This window comes from Cervus elaphus, chromosome 5 (genome assembly GCF_910594005.1).
Source record: "Cervus elaphus chromosome 5, mCerEla1.1, whole genome shotgun sequence".
NCBI classification, from domain to species: Eukaryota; Metazoa; Chordata; class Mammalia; order Artiodactyla; family Cervidae; genus Cervus; species Cervus elaphus.
The window spans coordinates 78,220,554-78,242,632 of NC_057819.1; the positions used below are offsets into that span (position 1 = coordinate 78,220,554).

At 44.4% G+C, this 22,079-nt stretch overlaps 1 protein-coding gene across 1 annotated transcript in view; it reads left to right on the forward strand.

Annotated features, from left to right (window-relative positions):
* The first annotated feature begins 428 nt into the window (after positions 1-428).
* TOM1L1 (target of myb1 like 1 membrane trafficking protein) overlaps positions 429-22,079 on the forward strand; it is a 61,427-nt gene continuing 39,776 nt past the window's right edge. Inside the window, 7 exon segments of the mRNA XM_043902716.1 lie at positions 429-586; positions 3,007-3,091; positions 7,216-7,294; positions 15,504-15,653; positions 16,446-16,571; positions 17,519-17,611; positions 18,711-18,827. Of these exon segments, the coding sequence (XP_043758651.1) occupies positions 529-586; positions 3,007-3,091; positions 7,216-7,294; positions 15,504-15,653; positions 16,446-16,571; positions 17,519-17,611; positions 18,711-18,827 (708 nt within the window). The 5' untranslated portion in view covers positions 429-528.

Consider the following 22,079-nt stretch of genomic DNA (forward strand, 5'->3'; position numbering starts at 1 on the left):
GGCTAAACATTTGTTCTGTGGGTGCCAGACGCTGACCTGGGCGGGTTACGTGGCTAATGTTCACCGTGACCTGAAGTCTGTGTTAACTCATTGTTTTCTTCTCTACAAGGGGGCGCAGGAGGCGTCGAGAACGGCAGCGCCCAGCCCCGAGAGCAGCAGGATCCGCGCTCGGGCCCTCGACCCCAGCGGCCGCCCCCGGGGCCTTGAGGCCTGTTCCCGGGGCGCGGCAGGTGGGCGCGCGGCTGACCCGTGGGGGACCCCGCCCCGCCCCCTCAGGACCCCGGCCCCGCCCCTCAGGGCCCCGCCCCCTCTGCGCCCTCGCCTCACGCCCCGCCCCTCCCTCCGCGCCCCGCCCCTCCCCTCCCTAGACTCCGCCCCGCCCCGCCCCGCCCCCTCCTGGGACCCCCGCCCCCTTGGGACCCCGCCCCGGCCCGCCCCGCCCGGCGCCCCGCAGCGGCCGGGGGAGGAGCCGGGGCTGTGCGGGAGGAGTCGCGAGCTGCTGAGGCCGGGCGGGCTCGCGGCACAGCCATGGCGTTCGGCAGGAGTCACCGGGACCCGTACGCGAGCTCCCTGGGCCAGCTAATAGGTAAGGGGGGCCCCGCGCCCCGACTCCGTTCCCCGCCGCACGGGACCGCGTGGGTCCCGGCTCGAGGAGGTCCCCGCCTCCCCGCAACTTTCTCGGGCCCGCGCCGGCCGGTGCGGCGACACCCCTGTCCCGGCCCGTCTGTCTCGAAGCCCGGCTCCCTCTGCTCCCCAGCGCCTTCCAGGGCGGGTGGGCGTGGGAGCGGACAGGTGGCCCGGGGGGCGGGGGCGGCGGGCCTGGCCCTCCGCGGGGGTGCCACCCTCTGGGGCAGGGCGAACCTCTACGGGAGCGAGCCAAGGGTTGTGCCCGCTCTGCGAGGGGAAGGTTCCAGGAGGGTGAGTGCAGTGACCTCGCCGGCACAGGCAGGTGTCCAGACGCGTGCTCGCGGTTTCCAGGCCGTTACAGCCCGAGCTCCTTTTTCGGGAGGAACAAAGAGGAGGGACATGCTGAGCACAGGAGCGAAGGAAGGGGAGGCCAGGCTCTCTCCTGGGGACAGCAGAGGCCTCTGCGGGCCACCGAGGGCCACGCAGGTGTCTCCCCGACTCCTTTGGCTCTCCCGTGGGCGCGCCCCCGGCGACGTACGCGGAAGCCGGAGCCCGGCCCGGGGCTGCTCGCCGACGCCGCTCCCTGTCCGCTTGGCTCCGTGCCTCCCTCGGGAATAGAGTGTGGCACCCGTGCCCGCAGGTGCCAATCAGAGCGTGATCATGTCGGCGAACTTAGTGGGACGAGGAAATCAGGAGAGCCTGGTAGTTATAACAAGGAAGCTCAGATATGGGCAGTTTAGCCTGCAGTTTAGTTAACTGCTCTTTAAAAAGAACACGCCACCCAACCTGAAGCTTGGTTCCCACAACTTTATGAGATAGTGAGTGTAACTTCCATTGAGGAGGAAAGGCTTTCCAAACTGTTGCTGGCTTTTTCTCTGTCGGGTGTTAAGATAAACCCTGACCAGAAATGGAGTCGGAATGCATCTTCATAGTTTGATTTATTCTTTGGTGGTATGCACGTTTACTGACCACCAACTGTATGCCTGGGCCTGAAGCAGGCACAGGCATGACCTGGTCTCAGCCATCAAGGTTTGGGGAAGATGCATACATATATGGGGAAGTGATTCTAGTACAGTACCTTTGCGATAGAAGAGAAATGTAAAACACCCAAAACTTATGAAAAGGGAGAACTTAACTCTGCCATGGCTTTTGAAGGGTTAGTAGGAGATTTCTAGAAGATGGGAAGGTGGGAGGAAGGAGCCTGGGATGGGGAGCAAAGAAACTGGCTGAAAGACCGTTGTGAGTAAACACTAGGTTGGTAAGCTTTGTCCATCTTGAATGCCAAATGCAGATAGTGCTTCTCTTGGATGGGGAGCAGGCTTGGCTTTGGAGTTCCACCAGCCAAACCTTTATCCTCTTCTTAATCCTTTTAATTAATTTTTGCTCCTTTCCCTGTTGGTCCTCATGTTTTCATGCTCAGGAATATTCTCCTTTCCTTGTAGGAAAGATGTTAAGATCACTCAGGTTGAGTGTTCTATGATCCCATTTGCAGGTGGTATTCTGTATTCTTAAGGAGGCTGTCTGGACAGGGAAAAACTATTTGATTGTTTAATGATGGGGTTCCAGGTACAGGAACCTTCAAGTATGTCTGGTGCAGCACTGGTTAATACAGGTGCTGACAAGTACACAGTTTCAGTAGATCTCTCTTTTTCTCAACACCACTCGGCCATGGAGAATAAATGACTTTTAAAAAAGCCAACAAAAACAACCTAGATTTGATGCTAGTTCTACCTTGTATTGACTTGTGGCCTTGGGTAGTTTCCTTAACCTTCTTGAACTTCTATGTCATCATCTCTGACAGTGGGTTAAATGAAGTTGCGTAAGATAAAATACTTGGCAGTATGCACTTCACCTTGTGGGTGTCTGTCCTTCTCTGAAAGACAGGCAGGCAGATGGAGATTTAGGTGGGCTGGTCTGGCCCTGCAGCTTTTATTAATAGGTCATTTATTACTGTGGCAACAGCAGCACTCTGAACCTGGATCTTGACTGATTCTTGAATTACTGGGAATTGCTCAAAAAAAAAACTCTCCCCCTTTTGGTGATATAAACTTAATGGTGCTTGCTAGGAAACCCCAGGCAGGTTTCTGGAAAACCAGACATGTTTGGGGCTTCTCTGGTACATTAGACAGTAAAGGATCTGCCTGCAATGCAGGAGACCCAGGTTCAATCCCTGGGTTGGGAATATCCCTTGGAGAAAGGAATGGCGGCCCACTCCAGTATTCTTGCCTGGAGAATTGCACGGACAGAGGAGCCTGGTGGGCTGCAGTCCGTGGGGGTCACAAAAAGTCGGACGTGACTGAGTGACTAACACTTTCACCTTTTTTTGAGACATGTTTTATTCTGTTGTAGCTCAGACTCAACATAACTTTTTCTTTGCAGAGAAGGCTACGTTTGCTGGAGTGCAGACGGAAGACTGGGGCCAGTTCATGCACATCTGTGACATAATTAACACCACCCACGATGGGTGAGTTCAGTGTGGTTCATGTGTTTGTCTCTCATAAGAAGCGTCAGAACTACAGTGTGTTTTCTCCTGCAAACTCAAGTTTTCTCTTGCAGACTTTGTTTTTCTTGTTGAAATAGTGTTTCCATCACCTTTTAAGCACCCACTGCCTTTTGAAGACATGTCAGGTTGAAATATTAGGACAGCTGGTTTTTTCAGCATGTGGAATATCTGAGAATCCATTATAATTTTTCTCTTTGCCTTTTCCTTAATAATTTCAAATTTTGTCTCTGTGAGGCTCAAATCCCTTGTTCTTTAAAGAGAAGGGGAGATATTCTTTCCTTCATTAGGAATTCTTCTTGCTGTGATTGCCAATATTTTATGTTACTGTAACTGGAAAATATTGTGAAGAAGCTAGTGGACTCCTGGTGGTGAACTCTCTGAGCAGTTGTCATTATCAACCAGGAAATAATCTAACAGTTGTTTTCCTCTGCCTGTCACAAGACAATTTTTTCTGCTGAATGCCAATTCATCCATGTTTATGCTGAGTTCTTAAACAATATGATATCTTTTGTTACACTTCTTAAACTTTAAGCAGTTGAAGTTTAAACAAATGCATTAAGGCTATTTTGTGACTTACTCTGAATTACAACTTGTTGTAAGGGATACGGTTCTCTTGATTTTCCTGTACATTTAAAGTAATCATGAACAGCTAAAGAGATTATCTTAGTTTATGTTGATGAGTGCAGAGTTTCAAATAATAGCAAGGAGACATAAGAAAGCCTTCCTCAGTGATCAATGCAAAGAAATAGAGGAAAACAATAGAATGGGAAAGACTAGAGATCTCTTCAAGAGAATTAGAGATAAAAAGGGAACTTTTCATGCAAAGATGGGCACAATAAAGGACAGAAATGGTATGGACCTAACTGAAGCAGAAGATATTAAGGAGAGGTGGCAAGAATATACAGAAGAACTATACAAAAAAATCTTCATGACTCAGATAATCACAATGGTGTGATCACTCACCTAGAGCCAGATATCCTGGAATGTGAAGTCAAGTGGGCCTTAGGAAGAATCACTGCGAACAAAACTAGTGGAGGTGATGGCATTCCAGTTGAGCTATTTCAAATCCTAAAAGATGATGCTATGAAAGTGCTGCACTCAATATGCCAGCAAATTTGGAAAACTCAGTAGTGGCCACAGGACTGGAAAAGGTCAGTTTTTATTCCAATCCCAAAGCAAGGCAATGTCAAAGAATGTTCAAACTACCACACAATTGCACTCATCTCATACGCTAGCAAAGTAATGCTCAAAATTCTCCAAGCCAGGCTTCAACAATACGTGAACGGTGAACTTCCAAATGTTCAAGCTGCATTTAGGAAAGGCAGAGGAACCAGAGATAAAATTACCAACATCAAAAAAGCAAGAGAGTTCCAGAAAAACATCTACTTCTGCTTTATTGACTAAGCCAAAAGCTTTTGACTGTGTGGATCACAATAAACTGTGGAAAATTCTGAAAGAGATGGGAATACCAGACCACTTGACCTGCCTCCTGAGAAATCTGTATGCAGGTCAAAAAGCAACAGTTAGAACTGGACATGGAACAACAGACTGGTTCCAGATAGGGAAAGGAGTACATCAAGGCTATATACTGTCATCATGCTTATTTAACTTATATGTAGAGTACATCATGTGAAATGCCAGGCTAGATGAAGCACAAGCTGGAATCAAGATTGCTGGGAGAAATATCAATAACTTCAGATACACAGATGACACCACCCTTATGGCAGAAGATGAAGAGGCAGAGAGAGCCTCTTGATGAAAGTGACAGCGGAGAGTGGAAAAGTTGGCTTAAAACTCAACATTCAGAAAACTAACCTTCTATCTAAAACTAAAACTTAACATTCATGCCATCCTGTCCCATCACTTCATGGCAAATAGATGGAGAAACAGTGGAAACAGTGAAAGATTTTATTTTTTCTGGGCTCCAAAATCACCACAGATGGTGATCGCAGCCATGAAATTAAAAGTTGCTTGATCTTTGGAAGAAAAGCTGTGACCAACCTCGACAGCATATTAAAAAGCAGAGACATTACTTTGCCAACAAAGGCCTGTCTAGTTAAAGCTATAGTTTTTCCAGTAGTCATGTATGGATGTGAGAGTTGGACTATAAAGAGATCTGAGCGCTGAAGAATTGATGCTTTTGAACTGTGGTGTTCGGGAAAACTCTTGAGAGTCCCTTGGGCTGCAAAGAGATCCAGCCAGTCCATCCTAAAGGAAATCAGTCCTGAATATTCATTGGAAGGACTGATGCTGAAGCTGAAACTCCAATACTTTGGCCCCCTAATGCTAGGAACTGACTCATTGGAAAAGACCCTCCCTGATGCTGGGAAAGATTGAAGGCCGGAGGAGAAGGGGATGACAGAGGATGAGATGGTTGGATGGCATCACCGACTCGATGCACATGAGTTTGAGTGAGCTCTGGGAGTTGGTGATGGACGGGGAAGTCTGGCGAGCTGCATTCCAGGGGGGTCGCAAAGAGTCGGACACGACTGATTGACTGAACTGAACTGATGTTGATGAGGAAAGCATTACACTTAATTGTTGACTCTAATAATGGAAAGTGCTTAAAGTACTAACTAGTGCTTTAAAGTATTTATAGTGGTTTCTCTATAATCTTATTTACTGTATTTGGTTCCTCTGAACATTTTCTTCAGTTATAACACTGACTTCTTCATTGATAGTGCAAAAAGGGGACCTCAGTGTAAAATTGTTCTACTTATTTTTTTCTTTTTTATTTATGTTTATTTCTTTACCCATGTCAGGTCTTAGTTGTGGCATGTGGGATCTAGTCCCCTGACCAGGGATCAAACCTGGGTCCCTGCTTTGGGAGCTCACAGTCTTAGCCCCTGGACTACCAGGGAATTCCCCCAATATTTTTCTTTTAAAACAGTATCTTTATTCTTTTAAACTCTTCCAAGAGTTTAGTCTTAGATTTTATATATGATTTTTTTTAGAAATATATCTACTATAATAGTTACAATTGTATGTAAGTATCCATGATGTTATATAATTATATTGTGATATAATAGAAATTCTACCCATGCAAACATAACACAATTAGAAGGTAATATGCAAAAAGGATTTGTATCCTTTTTAAGTTTTGAAGTGTAATTGGCAAACACTGTATGAGTTTAAAGTGTACAGCAAATGACATGACTTACATATATTACAAAGCAATTTCCAATAAGTTAGCATCACAGTTACACCTCATACAATTACAGAAACAATGTCTTCCCTCATGATGAAAACTTTTAGGATCTACTGTCCTAATAGCTGTCAAATATATCATATAGCAGTATTAACTATAGTCATTATGTTGTACATTACATTCGCATTACTTACTTAAAACTGGTCATCTTGAAGTGAATTTGGACTGTCTACTTATACGTAGTTCTTCCTTTTGTAACATGAAGTTGTAGCATATCAATTAGTCCTAGTTAATCCTAACTCCTCCTCTTATATCCCACTGCCTGTAGGGTGCTTGGCGCTTCCCAGGTGGTGCTAATGATAAAGAATTTGCCAGCCCATGCAGGAGACGCAAGAGATGCGATTTTGATCCCTGAGTCAGGAAGATCCCCTAGAGAAGGAGATGGCATGTGGGGTGCCATTCCAGTATTCTTGCCTAAATAATCCCATGGACAGAGGAGCCTGGCGGGCTACAGTTCATGGAGTCGTAAAGAGTTGGACACAGCTTAGCGATGGAACAAAAGCAATAGGGTGCCTAGGAAATAACTAATAATAAACTTAAGTCACATTTTTGGAAATTCATTTCATGTAAGGTGGTTCTGTGCGTTGACATAGGGAGGGCTGTGGGTGTGAGTACCTGTCACATGTAGTGCTTTCTAGGTAATGGTCATCTGAATACTTTATTTGGTTCTCACGAGGAGGTAGGTGGTATTGTCTGCCTAGATGTGTGAGGGGACGGGTGTAACAAGTTCAGTCATCTGCCCGGTGTCAGGCAGCAGAGCCCAGACCTTGGGTGTCTCCTCCGCCGCTCCTCTTTCCACGCTGCTCAGTGCTTTTCAGAGACGGACTTGCTTTCTGCACTGCCTACATTGATGATTTTACTGTGTTTATTGTCGTAGGCCAAAAGATGCAGTAAAAGCTTTGAAGAAAAGGATTTCCAAAAACTACAATCATAAAGAAATCCAACTCACCTTGTCAGTAAGTACTTTAAATGGAGACTAAGATTGCCCAAGTTACAGTCACAATTCTAATTTTGGGTCTAAAGGGTACAAATACTCTGGGATAATAGGTTAGCAAAAAGTTATGTACAGTATGGATTAAAATGATTCATTTACTGAGAATTACAGAATTATGGGAGTTTTGTTGATTGTAGGAGCATTTAATTTGGTGGAAAGTGAGTGTTCCTGGAAAATCATTATTTTCCTGGTTAGGAGATGAGAACTGGTAATGAACAACTTGGAGGAACTGAGCTGATCAAGAAGTCTGTGTATGTGTCACAAGTGGGGAGAACTGAAGCTTGAAAAACGCCCGCCTGTTAGCTCCCCACCTCGCTTGCACACCTCTGGAATTCTGAGGCGCTGGCAGCTCTCTAGGGTCCAGCCAAGTTCTGCTGCCTGATATAATTTAAGTTAAGTTCTTTGTTGATAGAAACAGCTCTGTGACCATGTTTCTTGATGTGGGTGTGGCCATTTACCTGACGTGTTCCCGTTTCCCCCCAACCCCGGCTGTGTGCCCCCTGCAGTGGCCGGGGGAGTGGCCGGTCTCACTTCGGTTGGTGTGTTTGCAGACCCTGCCTGCTGCCTGAGAGTGAGCTGTGTGCTTGCTGGTGTCTTCTGGGTGCCTTTGCTGACCTCATCCTGGCCCCATGCCATGCCAGGCTGTGGTGCTCCTCTGCCAGCATCAGACTGCCCTTAGGAGGCTGGGCATGGCTGTCTAGAGGGCTGTGGAGCAGGGCTGAGCATCGCCCCCCTTTTCTAGCTTCAGGGGAAAAAGAACTTAGCACATCTTGCTTACTTGGAGAAGAAATGAAGCCTTAATGATACTGTCACTGAAGAAACCCTACAAGTTAGGGTCAGAATACAGTTTTAGAGGGATTTTATCCTCCGCCTTTTAGGACCTCTCCCCTCTGCTTCATCATGGTCCCTCCTCAGGGAGCTCACGGAGTGGAGGGAATGGAGAGAGGATAAGGCGCTCGGGGGAAACAGGAGAATGGTGGGCTGGTGATGGAAATACACCTTTGCCTGGTACTTTCCCTGGTAGCTTGGCTGGTAAAGAATCTGCCTGCAATGCAGGAAACGCCGGTTTGATTTCCGGGTCAGAAACATCTGCTGGAGAAGGGGTAGGCCACCCACTCCAGTCTTCTTGGGCATCCCTGGTGGCGCAGACGGTAAAGAATCTGCCTGCAATGTGGGAGATCTGGGTTCAGTCCCGTTGTTGGGAAGATCCCTTGGAGAAGGGAAAGGCAGCCCCCTCCAGGATTCTGGCCTGGAGAATCCCATGGACTGAGGAGCCTGGCAGACTACGGTCTGTTGGGTCACAAAGAGTTGGACACGACTGAGTAACATTCACTTTCACTTTGGCTGATGCTCTCAACAACCCTGTGAAGAAGTTGTATTGTTGACTCCACTTCTCAGATGAAGAAACTGATGCTTGGTGAGGTTAAGCGATGTTTTTTATTTTTTTCCTCTAAGTTTTAAGTAGCATAGGCAAGATTTCAGTTCAGGTTTCAGATTCTAAATCCCATGCCCTTGCCCCTCGCCACCTTGCTTCTCTGGACAAATCACGCCCCTTGAAAGTACAGTCACTGTGTTTCATTTCTGTCTTCAACTTCTTTGTGGTGGAAGATCTAGGGTATCAGGTGTTGACTGACTGAGTGTCCTTCAGCCCCCACCCCTTTCTCCTAGCATCCAGGAAGGACTTAGGGAATGATTGTGATTTGGGGTAGAAAGGTATACAGCTGTGCCCTGAAATGGAGGACATCCCAGGACTGCTGAAGGTTAGGAGAATTGACTGAGGAACCTAAGGGCAGAAGGTGACTTTACGCCGCTTTCCGAATTTCAGCATGCGGCGTTTCACCTTCTGACAGCTGTGGATTCTGTGTGATGCCTTTGTCTCTCTGTGTTGCAGACAGCTTCCCCGCCCTTTCTGCGGTGGCTTCTCGTCCCTGGTCCGTCACTTCCTCCGTCCTGGTTCCTTCCCTCCGGGGACGAATCAGGACTCTGTTCCCCAGTGTTGTGTCTCGTGCCCCCATCGCTCTTTGAGGCCCCACACTTTCTCCCCTGCAGGTCATCTGACCGCTCAGGCCTTGCTCACAGCTCGCTGCCTATTCCCTGTTCCACCTCTGGTAACTGTCTCGTCCTCGCCTCCCGATTTCCATACCAGCATGTGAGAGCAAGTGAGTCTGAGACCCGTGCCAGAGTAGGAATGACAGTCACAGGTTAGGAGCCAGAAGAGCTCCTCACCTCAGGGGCAGAGTTCCTGCTTCTTGGGCTTATTTGACTTGGCCTTTGATTCTTGATAGCTTCATGCAGCTTTCCCTGAGTTCTTTATTTAATGGCCCAGGCACCCTACCTCATACTCACTCACTGCACTGGAGTGGTGTGTTAATGCTTCAGAACAGACTTTAATATAAACTTAAGCCACACTTAATTATGAGAGAAACTAGTCACAGAAAGAAATATCCAGTGTCTGTCAAAGGTAAGTATTTGTTTACCAATAAACTCTTTAACAATGGATCCTCATATATTACATTTCCACTTGATCACGGTGAAGTGATGAGAGCCTGGCAAAGGCGATTATAAATGTCCTTTGTATTATCTGTCATTTAGGTTCTCCATGGACTTGTTAGCCTTGATTATGTCTTTGCTGGGATCTGACTAGACTCTGATTTCCTAACAGTTGGTGGTGTAGTTTTGTCAAGAAGCCTGTTGTTTTGTCTTATTTTAAAAACCATTTAGTTACCAGGCTTTATAACTCTTCCTATCAAGAGATGGGAATACCAGACCACCTTACCTGCCTCCAGAGAAATCTGTATGCAGCTCAAGAAGCAACAGTTAGAACTGGACATGGAACAACAGACTGGTTCCAAATCGGGAAAGGAGTACATCAAGGCTGTATGTTGTCACCCTGCTTATTTAACTTACATGCAGAGTACATCATGAGAAACGCTGGGGTGGATGAAGCACAGGCTGGAATCAAGATTGCTGGGAGAAACATCAATAACCTCAGATATGCAGATGACACCACCCTTATGGCAGAAAGCAAAGAGGAACTAAAAAGCCTCTTGATGAAAGTGAAAGGGGAGAGTGAAAAAGCTGGCTTAAAACTCCACATTCAAAAAAATGAAGATCATGGCATCACTTCATGACAAATAGATGGGGAAACAATGGAAACAGACTTTATTTTCTTGATCTCCAAAATCACTGCAGATGGTGACTGCACCCATGAAATTAAAAGATGTTTGCTCCTTGAAAGAAAAGCTGTGACCAACCTAGACAGCAAAAAAGCAGAAATACTACTTTACCGACAAAGGTCTGTCTAGTCAAAGCTATGGTTTTTCCAGTAGTCATGTATGGATGTGAGAGTTGGACTGTAAAGAAAGCTGAGTGCCGAAGAATTGATGCTTTTGAACTGTGGTGTTGGAGATGACTCTTGAGGGTCCCTTGGACTGCAAGGAGATCAAACCAGTCAATCCTAAGGAAATCAGTTCTGAATATTCATTGAAAGGACTGATGCTGAAGCTGAAACTCCAACACTTTGGCCACTTGATGCAAAGAACTGACTCATTTGAAAAGACCCTGGTGCTGGGACAGGTTGGAGGCAGGAGGAGAAGGGGACGACAGAGGATGAGGTTGGATAGCATCACCAACTCGGTGGATATGAGTTTGAGCAAGCTCCGGGAGTTGGTGATGGACAGGGAAACCTGGCGTGCTGCAGTCCGTGGGGTCGCAGAGAGTCAGAGACAACTGAGCGACTGAACTGAACTGATAACTCTTTTTTTTTGTTTACATATATCCCATCCCTTTTGAACCTCCCTCCCGTCTCCCTCCCCATCCCTTCCCTCTAGGTGGATACAGAGCCCCTGTTTGAGTTTCCTGAGCCACACAGCAAATTCCCATTGGCTATCTATTTACATATGATAGTGTAAGTTTCCATATTATTGTCCATACATCTCACCCTTTCCTCTCCTTTCCCCATGTCCTTAAGTCTGTTCTCTATGTCTGTTTCTCCATTGTTGCCCTGTAAATAAATTCTTCAGGGCCATTTTTCTAGATTCCATATATATGTGTTAGAATACTGTATTTTTCTTTCTGACTCACGTCACTCTGTATTATAGGTTCTAGGTTCATCCACCTCATTAGAGCTGACTCAAATGCATTCCTTTTTATGGTTGAGTAATATTCTATTGTATATATATACCACAGCTTCTTTATCCATTCATCTGTTGATGGACATCTAGGTTGAACTGAACTGATAATTCTTAGCCAGAGTCTAGTCTTTACTTGGATGAGTCAGTTATGATAAGTCTCAGCAAGATACTATTATTGTGAAGAGGAAAGTGGTTGAATAGGTTCCTGGGAATCAGTTAATTAGTTGAAGCACCCCTTGGGTGGTGAGTTATGGGGACTTCAGACTTAGTGTAAAATGTCTTTATTCCTCTAGAAACTTATAAAGTAAGCTCATCCCCTAAAGTGGCCTTAGCATGGTGTGGTTTTCAGGTCTGGATGACCCCAAAGCCTGGGTTACTATGCTTAGTTTAGAAATTTGCCATGAGAAATAAAACTACCACGGAGCTCTTTTTTTCTAGCCTTTTTGAAAGGACTACTTATCTCGGCTCATCAATATTTTCTTTCTTGATGGGAAATTATGCCTGTGAGCAGACGATCACAGTACTTAGCATTTATTAAGGTCCTGCTGTGTGTCAGGCTGTCCATGTACATGACTTTTCACTTAAGCCTTACAGCAGGTCTCTGGAGGAAGGTAGGCTCATTTTGCAGTTGGTGATCCTGAGGCTTGGTCAGGATCAGTGATTTGCTCAAACAAGTGCAGAGGGGCAGCTCTGAGGCCTTGGATCAGCATCCTCTGCAGAATCTCAGTTGCTGCCTCCTGGGTTCCTGGGTTCTCTCCTCCACCTCAGATTATGGTTTCTTGGTTCATAGGTTATGTGTGCTCAGTCGCTTAGTTGTGTCCAGCTCTTTGCAGCCCCCTGGACTGTATCCCACCAGGCTCCTGTCTCCATGGAGTTTTCCAGGCAAGAATACTGGACTGGGTTGCCATTTCCTCCTCTAGGGGAATCTTCCCAACTCAGGAATCGAACCCACATCTCTTGCGCCTGCTGCAGCTCTTGCACTGGCAGGCAAATTCTCTACCACTGTGCCACCTGGGGAGCTCCATGTTCCTAGCTTATATGAACACATATAAATTGCACCGAAGTCCAATTCCAAGATGTGTAGAAACAAGGTATATGATTTTTCCAATTCACCACTGTAAGTTTACTTGCTTAGCTAAGTGGGCTGCGGTGTGAGAGGTACCATGACATGAAGGAAGAGGTGATAGCATAGAAGTAATCGTTCCTGACACTCTAGATTCCAATGGGAAAACACAAAGGGCATGGTTTATGATCTCCAGATGTTAACATTCTCAGCATTTCATTCTGACTCTTTGATCTTTATAGGTAACTTCCTGGGAAGGTTACCCATTAACCTAAAATCTTGATGCTCCAACAATAAAAAGTGGTTTGTGGAATATTTAGCATTTATTTTACTATTATGGAAGATGAGACTTGGAGGCAAAGTATTTTGCCTCAGACTGCTTAACTGGTTATGTGAAGTTTTTCTATAAATTCCCATTGAACTAGAGGCACTTTTTCCTCTCAGCGTTTCACCTGATAAAAACTCATCATAATAGTGTATCAAGCAAAAAGTCATTTGTTATTCAACTTGTCTTTCTCTACACAAGTTGTATTAAAATAGATTCATCTTAATATGTTTTGGATTCTGATTTTATTTTCCTGTGGTTAAAGGCTCTCCCTATGTTTCACATGCTGCGTGTGCTCAGCTTCTGTATTTTATGGTTGCTTTCTTAGCAGTGATGCCCTTAAAACTGTAGCTTTCATACCTTCTTCTTTTTGTATTGCCATTAAAGTGACAGAATACAGAGCATGGTGTAAAATCAATTTTCAGGACTCCTTTTCTGCAGAGATTATACCTATCCTGGTCACATTATGGTCTTTGTGACCTCTGAGAAGGTGGAAGCACGGCCACTAGAGATTTCATTGTGTTTTTAGATCACTTTCAGAAATATGCTTTCTGCATGCAGTCCTTCAGTACCAGCTCATTCTTTCTTAGCCTGTCTTCTGTTCTTGTTGCTGTATTGAAAATCTTTTTTTTTTTTTTTTCAAAATGACTGATGACTCCACTAATCAACAAACCTGAGTTTTTCTCACTCCATAGTCCTAACTGTTTGACACTCCATCGTCCTGAAACTCCTGCCCACTTTTGACTTTATGAGCCTTATGTTCTGTTTATTTCATGCCTCAGTTTCCGTTGGTTGCTCTTTGACTGCCTTTCTTGATCCCCCTTCCGGCCTCCCGGTTGAATCCCACTGTGCCTCCTCCTCTCTGCTCATCCTCGGCAGCCCCAGTTACTCGCTTTGGGCTTAAGCCTCTCCTGAACTGTATTTGTGCGTGTACAGCTCTCAGCAAGAAGTCTCCACTTGAATGTCTCTGTCCTTTTGTCTTAGTCATCTTAGCTGCTCTAACAAGGTACCATCAGCTGGGTGGCTTAAGCAACAGACTTTTCTATTTCTCCCAGTCCTTGAGGCTATGAAGTCCAAGGTCAGGTCCAGTGTCTGAGGAGGGCCTGCCCTCTGGCTTGTCGATGGCTGTTTTCTCGTAGCCTCATGTGGCCAAGGAGAGATCGATCTCTTATCCCTCCTGTCTAAGAAAGGCAGGAGGAGAAGGGGACGGCAGAGGATGAGATGGTTGGATGGCATCACTGACTCAATGAACAGGAGTTTGAGCAAACTCTGGGAGATTATGAAGGACAGGGAATCCTGGCGTGCTGCAGTCCATGGGGTCACAAAGAGTCAGACATGACTGAGCAACTGAAGAGCAACAATCTCGTTCATGAATACTCCAGCCTCATGACCTAATTTCCTCCAAATACTATCATGTTAGGGATTAGGAGGTTCACCATAGGAATTTGAGAAGGACACAGACATTCAGTCTGCAGCACTTATAAACTCAAAATATGTAAGTTTCAACCCATCATTTTGACCTTAGGCCAGTCACACTATCCCATCCAGTTCCAGATTTCCATCCAAAGTGGTATCAATCTCATGCAGAGTGACAGTCATTTAACTTTCAGCCTTTCCCTATCATCAAATACCTGCTTGTTGGAAGTCCTTCCTTCATAATTCTCACGTCTTCCCCTTCCTTAGACCCTCATCACCCTCATTTAGGCCTGTCTGCATCAGGCTCTACCAGGGGGTCCTTGCTGGATCTCCCCGTCATTTCAGAGTCTTTGCCCTCCAGTTGCGTTTGTGGGGTGCTGCACCAGCCTTCTCTCAAGTTCAGGATGGAGGTGTGATGGGGACAAGCTAAGGACCCTCCAGTGGCTTCCTGGTGCCTTCTCAATAATGTCCAGATTCTTTACATTGCCGCACAGCTTTCTGCACAGTCTGGATGAAGCCCCTCCGGACTCTGTCCATACAGTTCTCCAGGGTCTCCAGTTTGCCAGTATAAAGAAGCCTCTCCAAATCAGAAAACTTCTTTTCCTTTTCACAGCTCATACACTTTGTAACCTGTACATATATTTTTTTTACGATTTACCTGTCTATAGACTATTGCTTTATATGCATTTATCCTTTTCTTGACCATTTTTCAAAGGCCAGCTTAGGACCACCTTTTCCCAAAAGTCTTAAACACCTGGCCGTAAATGGTCACATCTGCCTGTAAAGGTCTGTAGCTGGAGTAACCATGTAAGTTTTCGTCCAGGCAAGGACGTTTTTGGAACTGAAAGGAGATGATATCATTAACAAAGCTGGGGCAATAGGAACTCACCGGGACTTCCCTGGAAACACTAGGACAGATGTCACCTTGTCTAGAGCCAACATGCTTTGTTTGCACCTCCCCCCTGGCCCTTGACATTACCATCTCCCATTGTTATCATTTCTCTTATAATTGTGTCCCGGCTCCCCAGCAAGACTGTGTGTCTGCTAAGCAATTACATTATGCCTTACATTTCCTCACATTCCCAGAACCGAACATTTTGCCATATATTTTAGTAGATAACCAAATTTTGTTTATTAATTAGAGTGCTGGTGGAAATCATTACTTAGCAATTTTTATCTCATATTTTGGGGGTGGTTTTGCCAAAGAGATAAAATGTTTGATTTTTCTCTTTAGCTTATTGACATGTGCATGCAGAACTGTGGTCCGAGTTTCCAGTCTCTGATTGTGAAGAAGGAATTTGTTAAAGATAGTCTAGTTAAGCTGCTGAATCCCAGATACACCTTGCCGATAGACATTCAGAATAGAATTTTGAATTTCATTAAGGTAAGTCTGTTATATACCTTGTGGGATGGTGAATGTCTAAGATTAGAGGTTAGTTTCCTAACTCCCAGTTGGTTCAGTGATCCTTTATAAGCCTGGAATTGAGCCTCAGAATGTTTTTATTATTCTGTTTTCCATGTAATAATTTCTTGGGGTTGGACACGGGCCTTTTTCTGAAGAATTTATAGTCTTTTCCATACTTGTCTCTCAGTTTCTGTTTTATCCATGTCAGATAGAAGAGATAGTGATGTATACATTTATTTTGCAGATGTGGGAACTATGTTCTGGGGTCAATAACTCATTGCCTGCAGAGTTATTTGGCAAAAGATCTACTGATGCTGTTTTAGAGTCTATTAATTTTAGATTTAGTATACCAAGAAACAATCAATAGTATCTATTCTAGAGTTTCATTAAATCATTGAGGCATGGCAGTCTGATGATTAAAAATATTTTACATTATTCTAATCTCTAAAAATGGACATTTTGGACTTTCCTGATGATCCAGTGGTTAAGATAACGTGCTTCCAGCTCCTTCACTGCCGAGGGCGTGGATTCAATCCCTGGTTGGGGAGTTAGGATCCCATGTGCTGTGTGACACAGCCAAAAACAAGTAACTGCCCCCCCCCCAAAAAAAACCTGCAAAAAATGTACACTTTGTGTATAACATTCAAAAGTAGCTTTCTGAGTGAGCTTCATAATTAATTATCAGGCTCTGATTTTTTGGTCAGAACTTTCAGAGTTGTGTTTTGTTTTGCTGCTCCTTTCTCTCTGAAACTTTCTGTCTCTTGAATTCAGACGTGGTCACAGGGTTTCCCAGGAGGTGTGGATGTCAGTGAAGTGAAAGACGTGTACCTGGACCTCCTTAAGAAAGGGGTTCAGTTTCCTTCATCAGACGCAGAGACTGAAACAGCCAGACAAGAGGTAGGAGGCCCTTTTTTGACCTGTGCAGATAAAGACAGTGAAGGGCTTGGGTCTTTTTTCATTCAAAGGAACTACTCTAGCTCCACCTAGCTTAAGCCGAAAGATGAATCTGTGATTTCATAGAATAACCAGGCCACAAGAAGGCTGGTGTTAGCTGCATCTTTGGAACAACAGAGAACCAAGATTCAAATGCCTCATTACTTGTCTGCTCCCCTTTGACAATCAGCCCATTATTCTCTCATTGTAGACCAGTTTTCCCCATGGGGTAGACAGCACGCCGGGCCTATGTGCCTGCTAAGTCACCGCAGTCTGACTGCGCAGGGCTCCCCGGGTGGCGCTAATGGTAGACAACACAGCTCCCACATTTTCATGTTGCAGCCTTAACTTTTTCAGATTCAAAGCTCACAATTGCAGAGAAAGGACTCACTGAAACAACATGGGTCAGTTTTCCATTTCTGCACAAGTTAACTGAGGTCTTGGCAGGATGTGATGGCTCCATATAGAAATCATTTAGGTGGAGCAGAGTAGGGGCAGTTTCAGAAGAAAAGACTGTGCTATACCGGCAAGGGTCTCTGTTAGGAGTCATGTAATGAATTTGTTTATTAATACTCTGTCCGTACAAGAGTCTCTTGATGGTTCACAGGCATTCATTCTCAAGTCTGTAAATAACGCTCCAGGTTTTGAGCTTGTAACACTTTGAGAGACTGATTATAAGTCAGCTCTTGGCTTCCTGTAATTTCCATAATGTAAAAACAGTAGCTCTTCCCTTCTGTAGGTTGGTAAGTCCTGCCTTGGTAGGAAAAGCATTCATGTGTACACCAGAGTCTGACCTTTGTGAAGGCTTTGTCCTGAGGGCTGACTCTCCCTGGTGAGTGAGTCATCTGAACGGAAAGACGGGTGTGCAGTGGCCAAGTTAATTCCAATAATAACATTTCCACGTTTTGTAGATGGCAGTGAATCCACCACCATCTGTTCCTTCTGCACCAGCTCTTCCTTCTGTGGTTCCCAAGATCTCCACTATTACACTGGTCCCAGAACAGGTAACAATAGCAATGATTGTATTTACTGATGACTTTTTCTAAGTTCTAAGCACTTTATATACAGTTTGTTTTTTCTTAGCAATGTTATCATAAGGTGGAGGTACCTTTTAGCCTCATTTTACAGAGAAGGGGACTAAAGTGTGTGTGTATGATGGTTCAGCTCTAAATGGAATTAATCCCATGAATTCTGCCTGATTCTGAAAGCCTGAACTTTAACAGTCGTGCTTGTCTAGTGGCTTATGTGGCTTTGTGGAGGCTTGGCTGTGCATGGAGTTTATATAAGCAACTGATCCTGTTGCTCCTGATAAGACTGCCCATATGCCATTTCAGACAGCTCAGTGAATGGTAGTCTTATTACTGATATTAATTGTGCCTATCGAATTTCATTTACTGCTTTGTCTATTATCTTTTTATCAAAGGTTTAGACAAGCAATTATTAAATGAAGCTCATTTCCGTCCTGCTATAAGAGAACTTTGTAGGGACTTTCCTGGTGGTCCAGTGGTTAAGAATCCGCCTTCCAATGCAGGGGACGCAGGCTGCACCCCTGCTTGGAGAGCTGAGATGACACCTGCCACAGGGCAATTAGGCCCGTACGCCACAGGAAAGCCCCAGTGTGGCCAAAGGTTAAAAAAGAAGACCTCAAATTATTATTATTTGGTATTATATAGTAGTCTATGTGATTAATTCCTCTTGGAATTTAATCCAGGAAGAAAAAAAAAAAAGTTTCTCTATTGATTCTTCCTTCTTTAATACCATGGGACTATAAAACATTCATTTTTTTCCTCCTCCATTGGTTTCCAGGAAATCCAGACTCACATTTGCCATTTTGTCCAGGTTCCTGATATAGTCATCTTCTTTTTTCTCCATGTTGGTTCTAATTTGACTTTTCCCCTTCAACTTTCCTAGCACATGTTTTTAAATGTAGTACAAGCTCTCTCAAGACCTTTTAGAAGGTGACAGATTATACACTTGTGAAATAATTATATGTACATTTATATAAATTCGAAAGCACTGGATTTTACAGAAGTGTTTTCTTTGCGAGCAGGAAGCAGAGTTATTCTGCATCTCACTTACTGGTTATTGTGTTGCCGTCTGCAGATTGGAAAACTGCACAGTGAATTGGATATGGTGAAAATGAATGTGAGAGTGATGTCTGCCATACTGATGGAGAATATTCCTGGTTCTGAGAACCATGAAGACATAGAGCTTCTGCAGGTGAAGTATGATTTCAGGGACAATCAGTTACGGTGTCTCTTATTCTCTAAACTTAGAGCCTGTGAGATGGAGGACACCCTCACATTGACTAGTCCATCCCCCTCCCATCTTTCCTTGATTTTTTAAACTTAACAGGAAGATGGACGGATGACTTTTATCAGAAATGCAGTAGTAAGTTAGATGTGGTATTTACCCTCTTGCAATAAATAATTTAACATCATTAATCGTTGATGGCCTTGCCATATACAATTTCTGTTAGTCTGTAATTGTTTTAAATGTGTAATGTTGCCTCTGTATCTATCTATTCAACAAACATAATGAGTAACTACAGTGTGGTAAAGGATATAGAAATGAGGAGGCTGTCTTTAGTCCTTAAGGGACTTGGGACTAGTAAGCAAGATTGCTTTGTAAAATGAAGTGTTATAGTATTGCTGCTCTAATAGGAATGTATTTATCATACTGTAGGTTCCGAAGTGGGGGGCATGGAGAAAGGGGAGGGTTTCTGGAGAGGTTCAGGGAGAGGCACTGCTGAGGCTGGGACCGAGCGAGTGGACGGTGCGTGTGGACCTGCATGAGTGTGTGAAGGACCTCCAGCAGTTCCGACTGCGGTGGGGACCCTCCCAGGCCCTTTCCTGTGTCTCTGCATCCAGACCGTTTCTTCCCTCTGATAGGTTTGTTCTAATTATCTATTTTAACACACACTTCTAACATAATTTTTTAAGCAGAGGAAAAAAAAAATCAGTTTCTAGATCTTTTTCTTCCCAAAAAAGTTAAGAAACTTGTCATAGTTTTGCTTTTCTCCGATTCCCACTCCCCAAGTCTCATGTTGTTGTTGTCTTTCCTTTAAGTCCTTTGATTGTTAGCAAGTGAAATTTTTCTTGATTATCACTTGCTTGGGAAACAGTAAATGGTAAAAATGCCCTTTTTCGACATTACCACTTATATTTAACTGCTATTTCCTTAAATCGCTACTAGTGGTAAACCTTGAGGGTTTTCATGTCCAAAGATGTCTTTTGGCTGCTGTGTTTAGGTCTCCCAGTTTTCTCTAAAAATAGTTACTATCCTTAGACAGATAAAAGGGGTTAATAGAGAATTCTAGATACAGAGTTATTTTCCTTAAGTACTTCTAAGGTATTGCTTGCTTCATTATTCTTGTACCCAGTGGTGCTATTGAGAAGTATGGTATTGTGGATTCTTGCACCTTTGTTTTATAATCTGTTTCCTCTGGTTGTATTTGTGACTTCTCTCTAATGCCTCCGAAATTTCACTATACTGTGTACAGGGGTGTGTGTGCATGTATGTGCATATGTGTATTTCCCTTAACTTTAACCTGCTTAGCACTTGAGAGGCCTTTTGCACTGTCAGCTTATGTTTATTTTAGTTCTGGGGAATTCTCACCTCTTACTTCAGATATTTCTTTTCTTGTATTCTTTCTTTTCTCTTTGTATGGAACATTGTTTAGATGATGAAGCTTTTAGTTATATTTTTCTTATTTCATCTTTCTTATACATTTTGATTCTTTCTTTTGTGCTGTAGGTCTAGCAAAGATTCTCCAGTTCACGTATTATTTCTCTTAAACTTGAATATTGGTTTGTCTCTTCAGCCGTGCTAATCAATGTTTTATTTCAACAGTTTTTTAGACTTTATTTTTGTTTATTTTTTTAGCACAAAACCCATTTTGCAGTGGAGTATAGCCAATTAACAGTGTCGTGGTAACCTCAGGTGAGCAGTGAAGGGACTCAGCCATGCATCTGTGTATATTCTTTCTCCCCCAGATGCCCCTCCATCCAGCCTGGCACATGATATTGAGCAGAGTTCCCCATGTTCTACAGTAGGTCTTTTCCGGTTATCTGTTTTAAATACCGCAGTGTGTACCTGGCCTTCCCAGAGTCCTTTCTCAGCCTTCCCCCTGGCCACCGTGAGCTCATTTTCTGTTTGTGAGCCGCTCTGTTCTGTAAGTAGGTTCTTTTTAGAGGCCACACATAACAGGTGTCACAGGGTACTTCCCCTTCTCTGTCTGACCGACTTCAGTTGGTGTAACATTCGCTGCGGGCTTCTGTGTCGCTGCGGATGGCCATGTCTCTCTCTTTAATGGCTGTTAATGTCCCGTCGCGCACACCGCATCATCTTTGTCCATGCGTCTGCCAGTGGCCATGAAGGTCGTTTCCGTGTCTTGGCTGTTGTAAACCGCGCTGCAGTGAACACTGGGGGCCTGTTGCTTCGGACCACGTTTTTCTCTGCGCATAGGCCCAAGAGCGGGATTGCAGGGTCACCCTAGCTCTACTTTTAGTTTTTAAGGAACCTCCATGCTGTTCTCCGTAGCGGCTGTGTTGTTGCTGCTGTTCGGATGCTCAGTCATATCCAGTTCTTTGTGACCCCATGGACTGCAGCACGCCAGGCTTCCCTGTCCTCCTCCACCTCCTGGAGCAAATTCAAGCTCATGTCCATCGAGGTGGTGATGCCATCCAACCATCTCGCCCTCTGTCATCCCCTCCCCTTCTCCTCCTACCTTCAGTCTCTTCTACCATCAAGACTTTTTTCTAATGAGATGGTGCTTCACATGAGGTGGCCAAAGGATTGGAGCTTCAGCTTCTGCATCAATCTTTCCAATGAATATTCAGGACTGATTTCCTTTAGCATGGACTGGTTGGATCTCCTTGCAGTCCAAGGGACTCTCAAGAGTCTTCTCCAGCACCACAGTTCAAAAGCATCAATTCTTTGGCACTCAGCCTTCTTTATGGTCCAACTCTCACATCCATACCTGACTACTGGAAAAACCATAGCTTTGAATATACAGACCTTTGTTGGCAAAGTAATGTCTCTGCTTTTTAATATGCTGTCTAGGTTGGTCATAGCTTTTTTTCTGGGGCAGGAGGGTTCCCTTTCTCTCCACACCCTCTCCAGCATTTGTTGTTTGTCGATTTTTTGTTGATAGCCATTCTTACTGGTGTGAGGTGGTATTTCATTGTAGTTTTGATTTGCATTTCTCTAATAACTACTGATTTTAATATCTTTTCATGTGTCTGTTGGCCATCTGTATGTAGAGAAATGTCTGTTCAGATCTTCTGCCCATTTTTCTGAGTGGGTTGTTTGATGCTAGAAGCATCATAAGCTGTTTGTAAATTTTGGAGACTAATCCCTTATCAGTCACATCATTTGCAAATATTTTCTCTCAATCTGTAGGTTGTCTTTTTGTTTTGTTTATTGTTTCCTTTGCTGTGTAAAAGCTTTTGAGCTTGAACAGGTCCCATT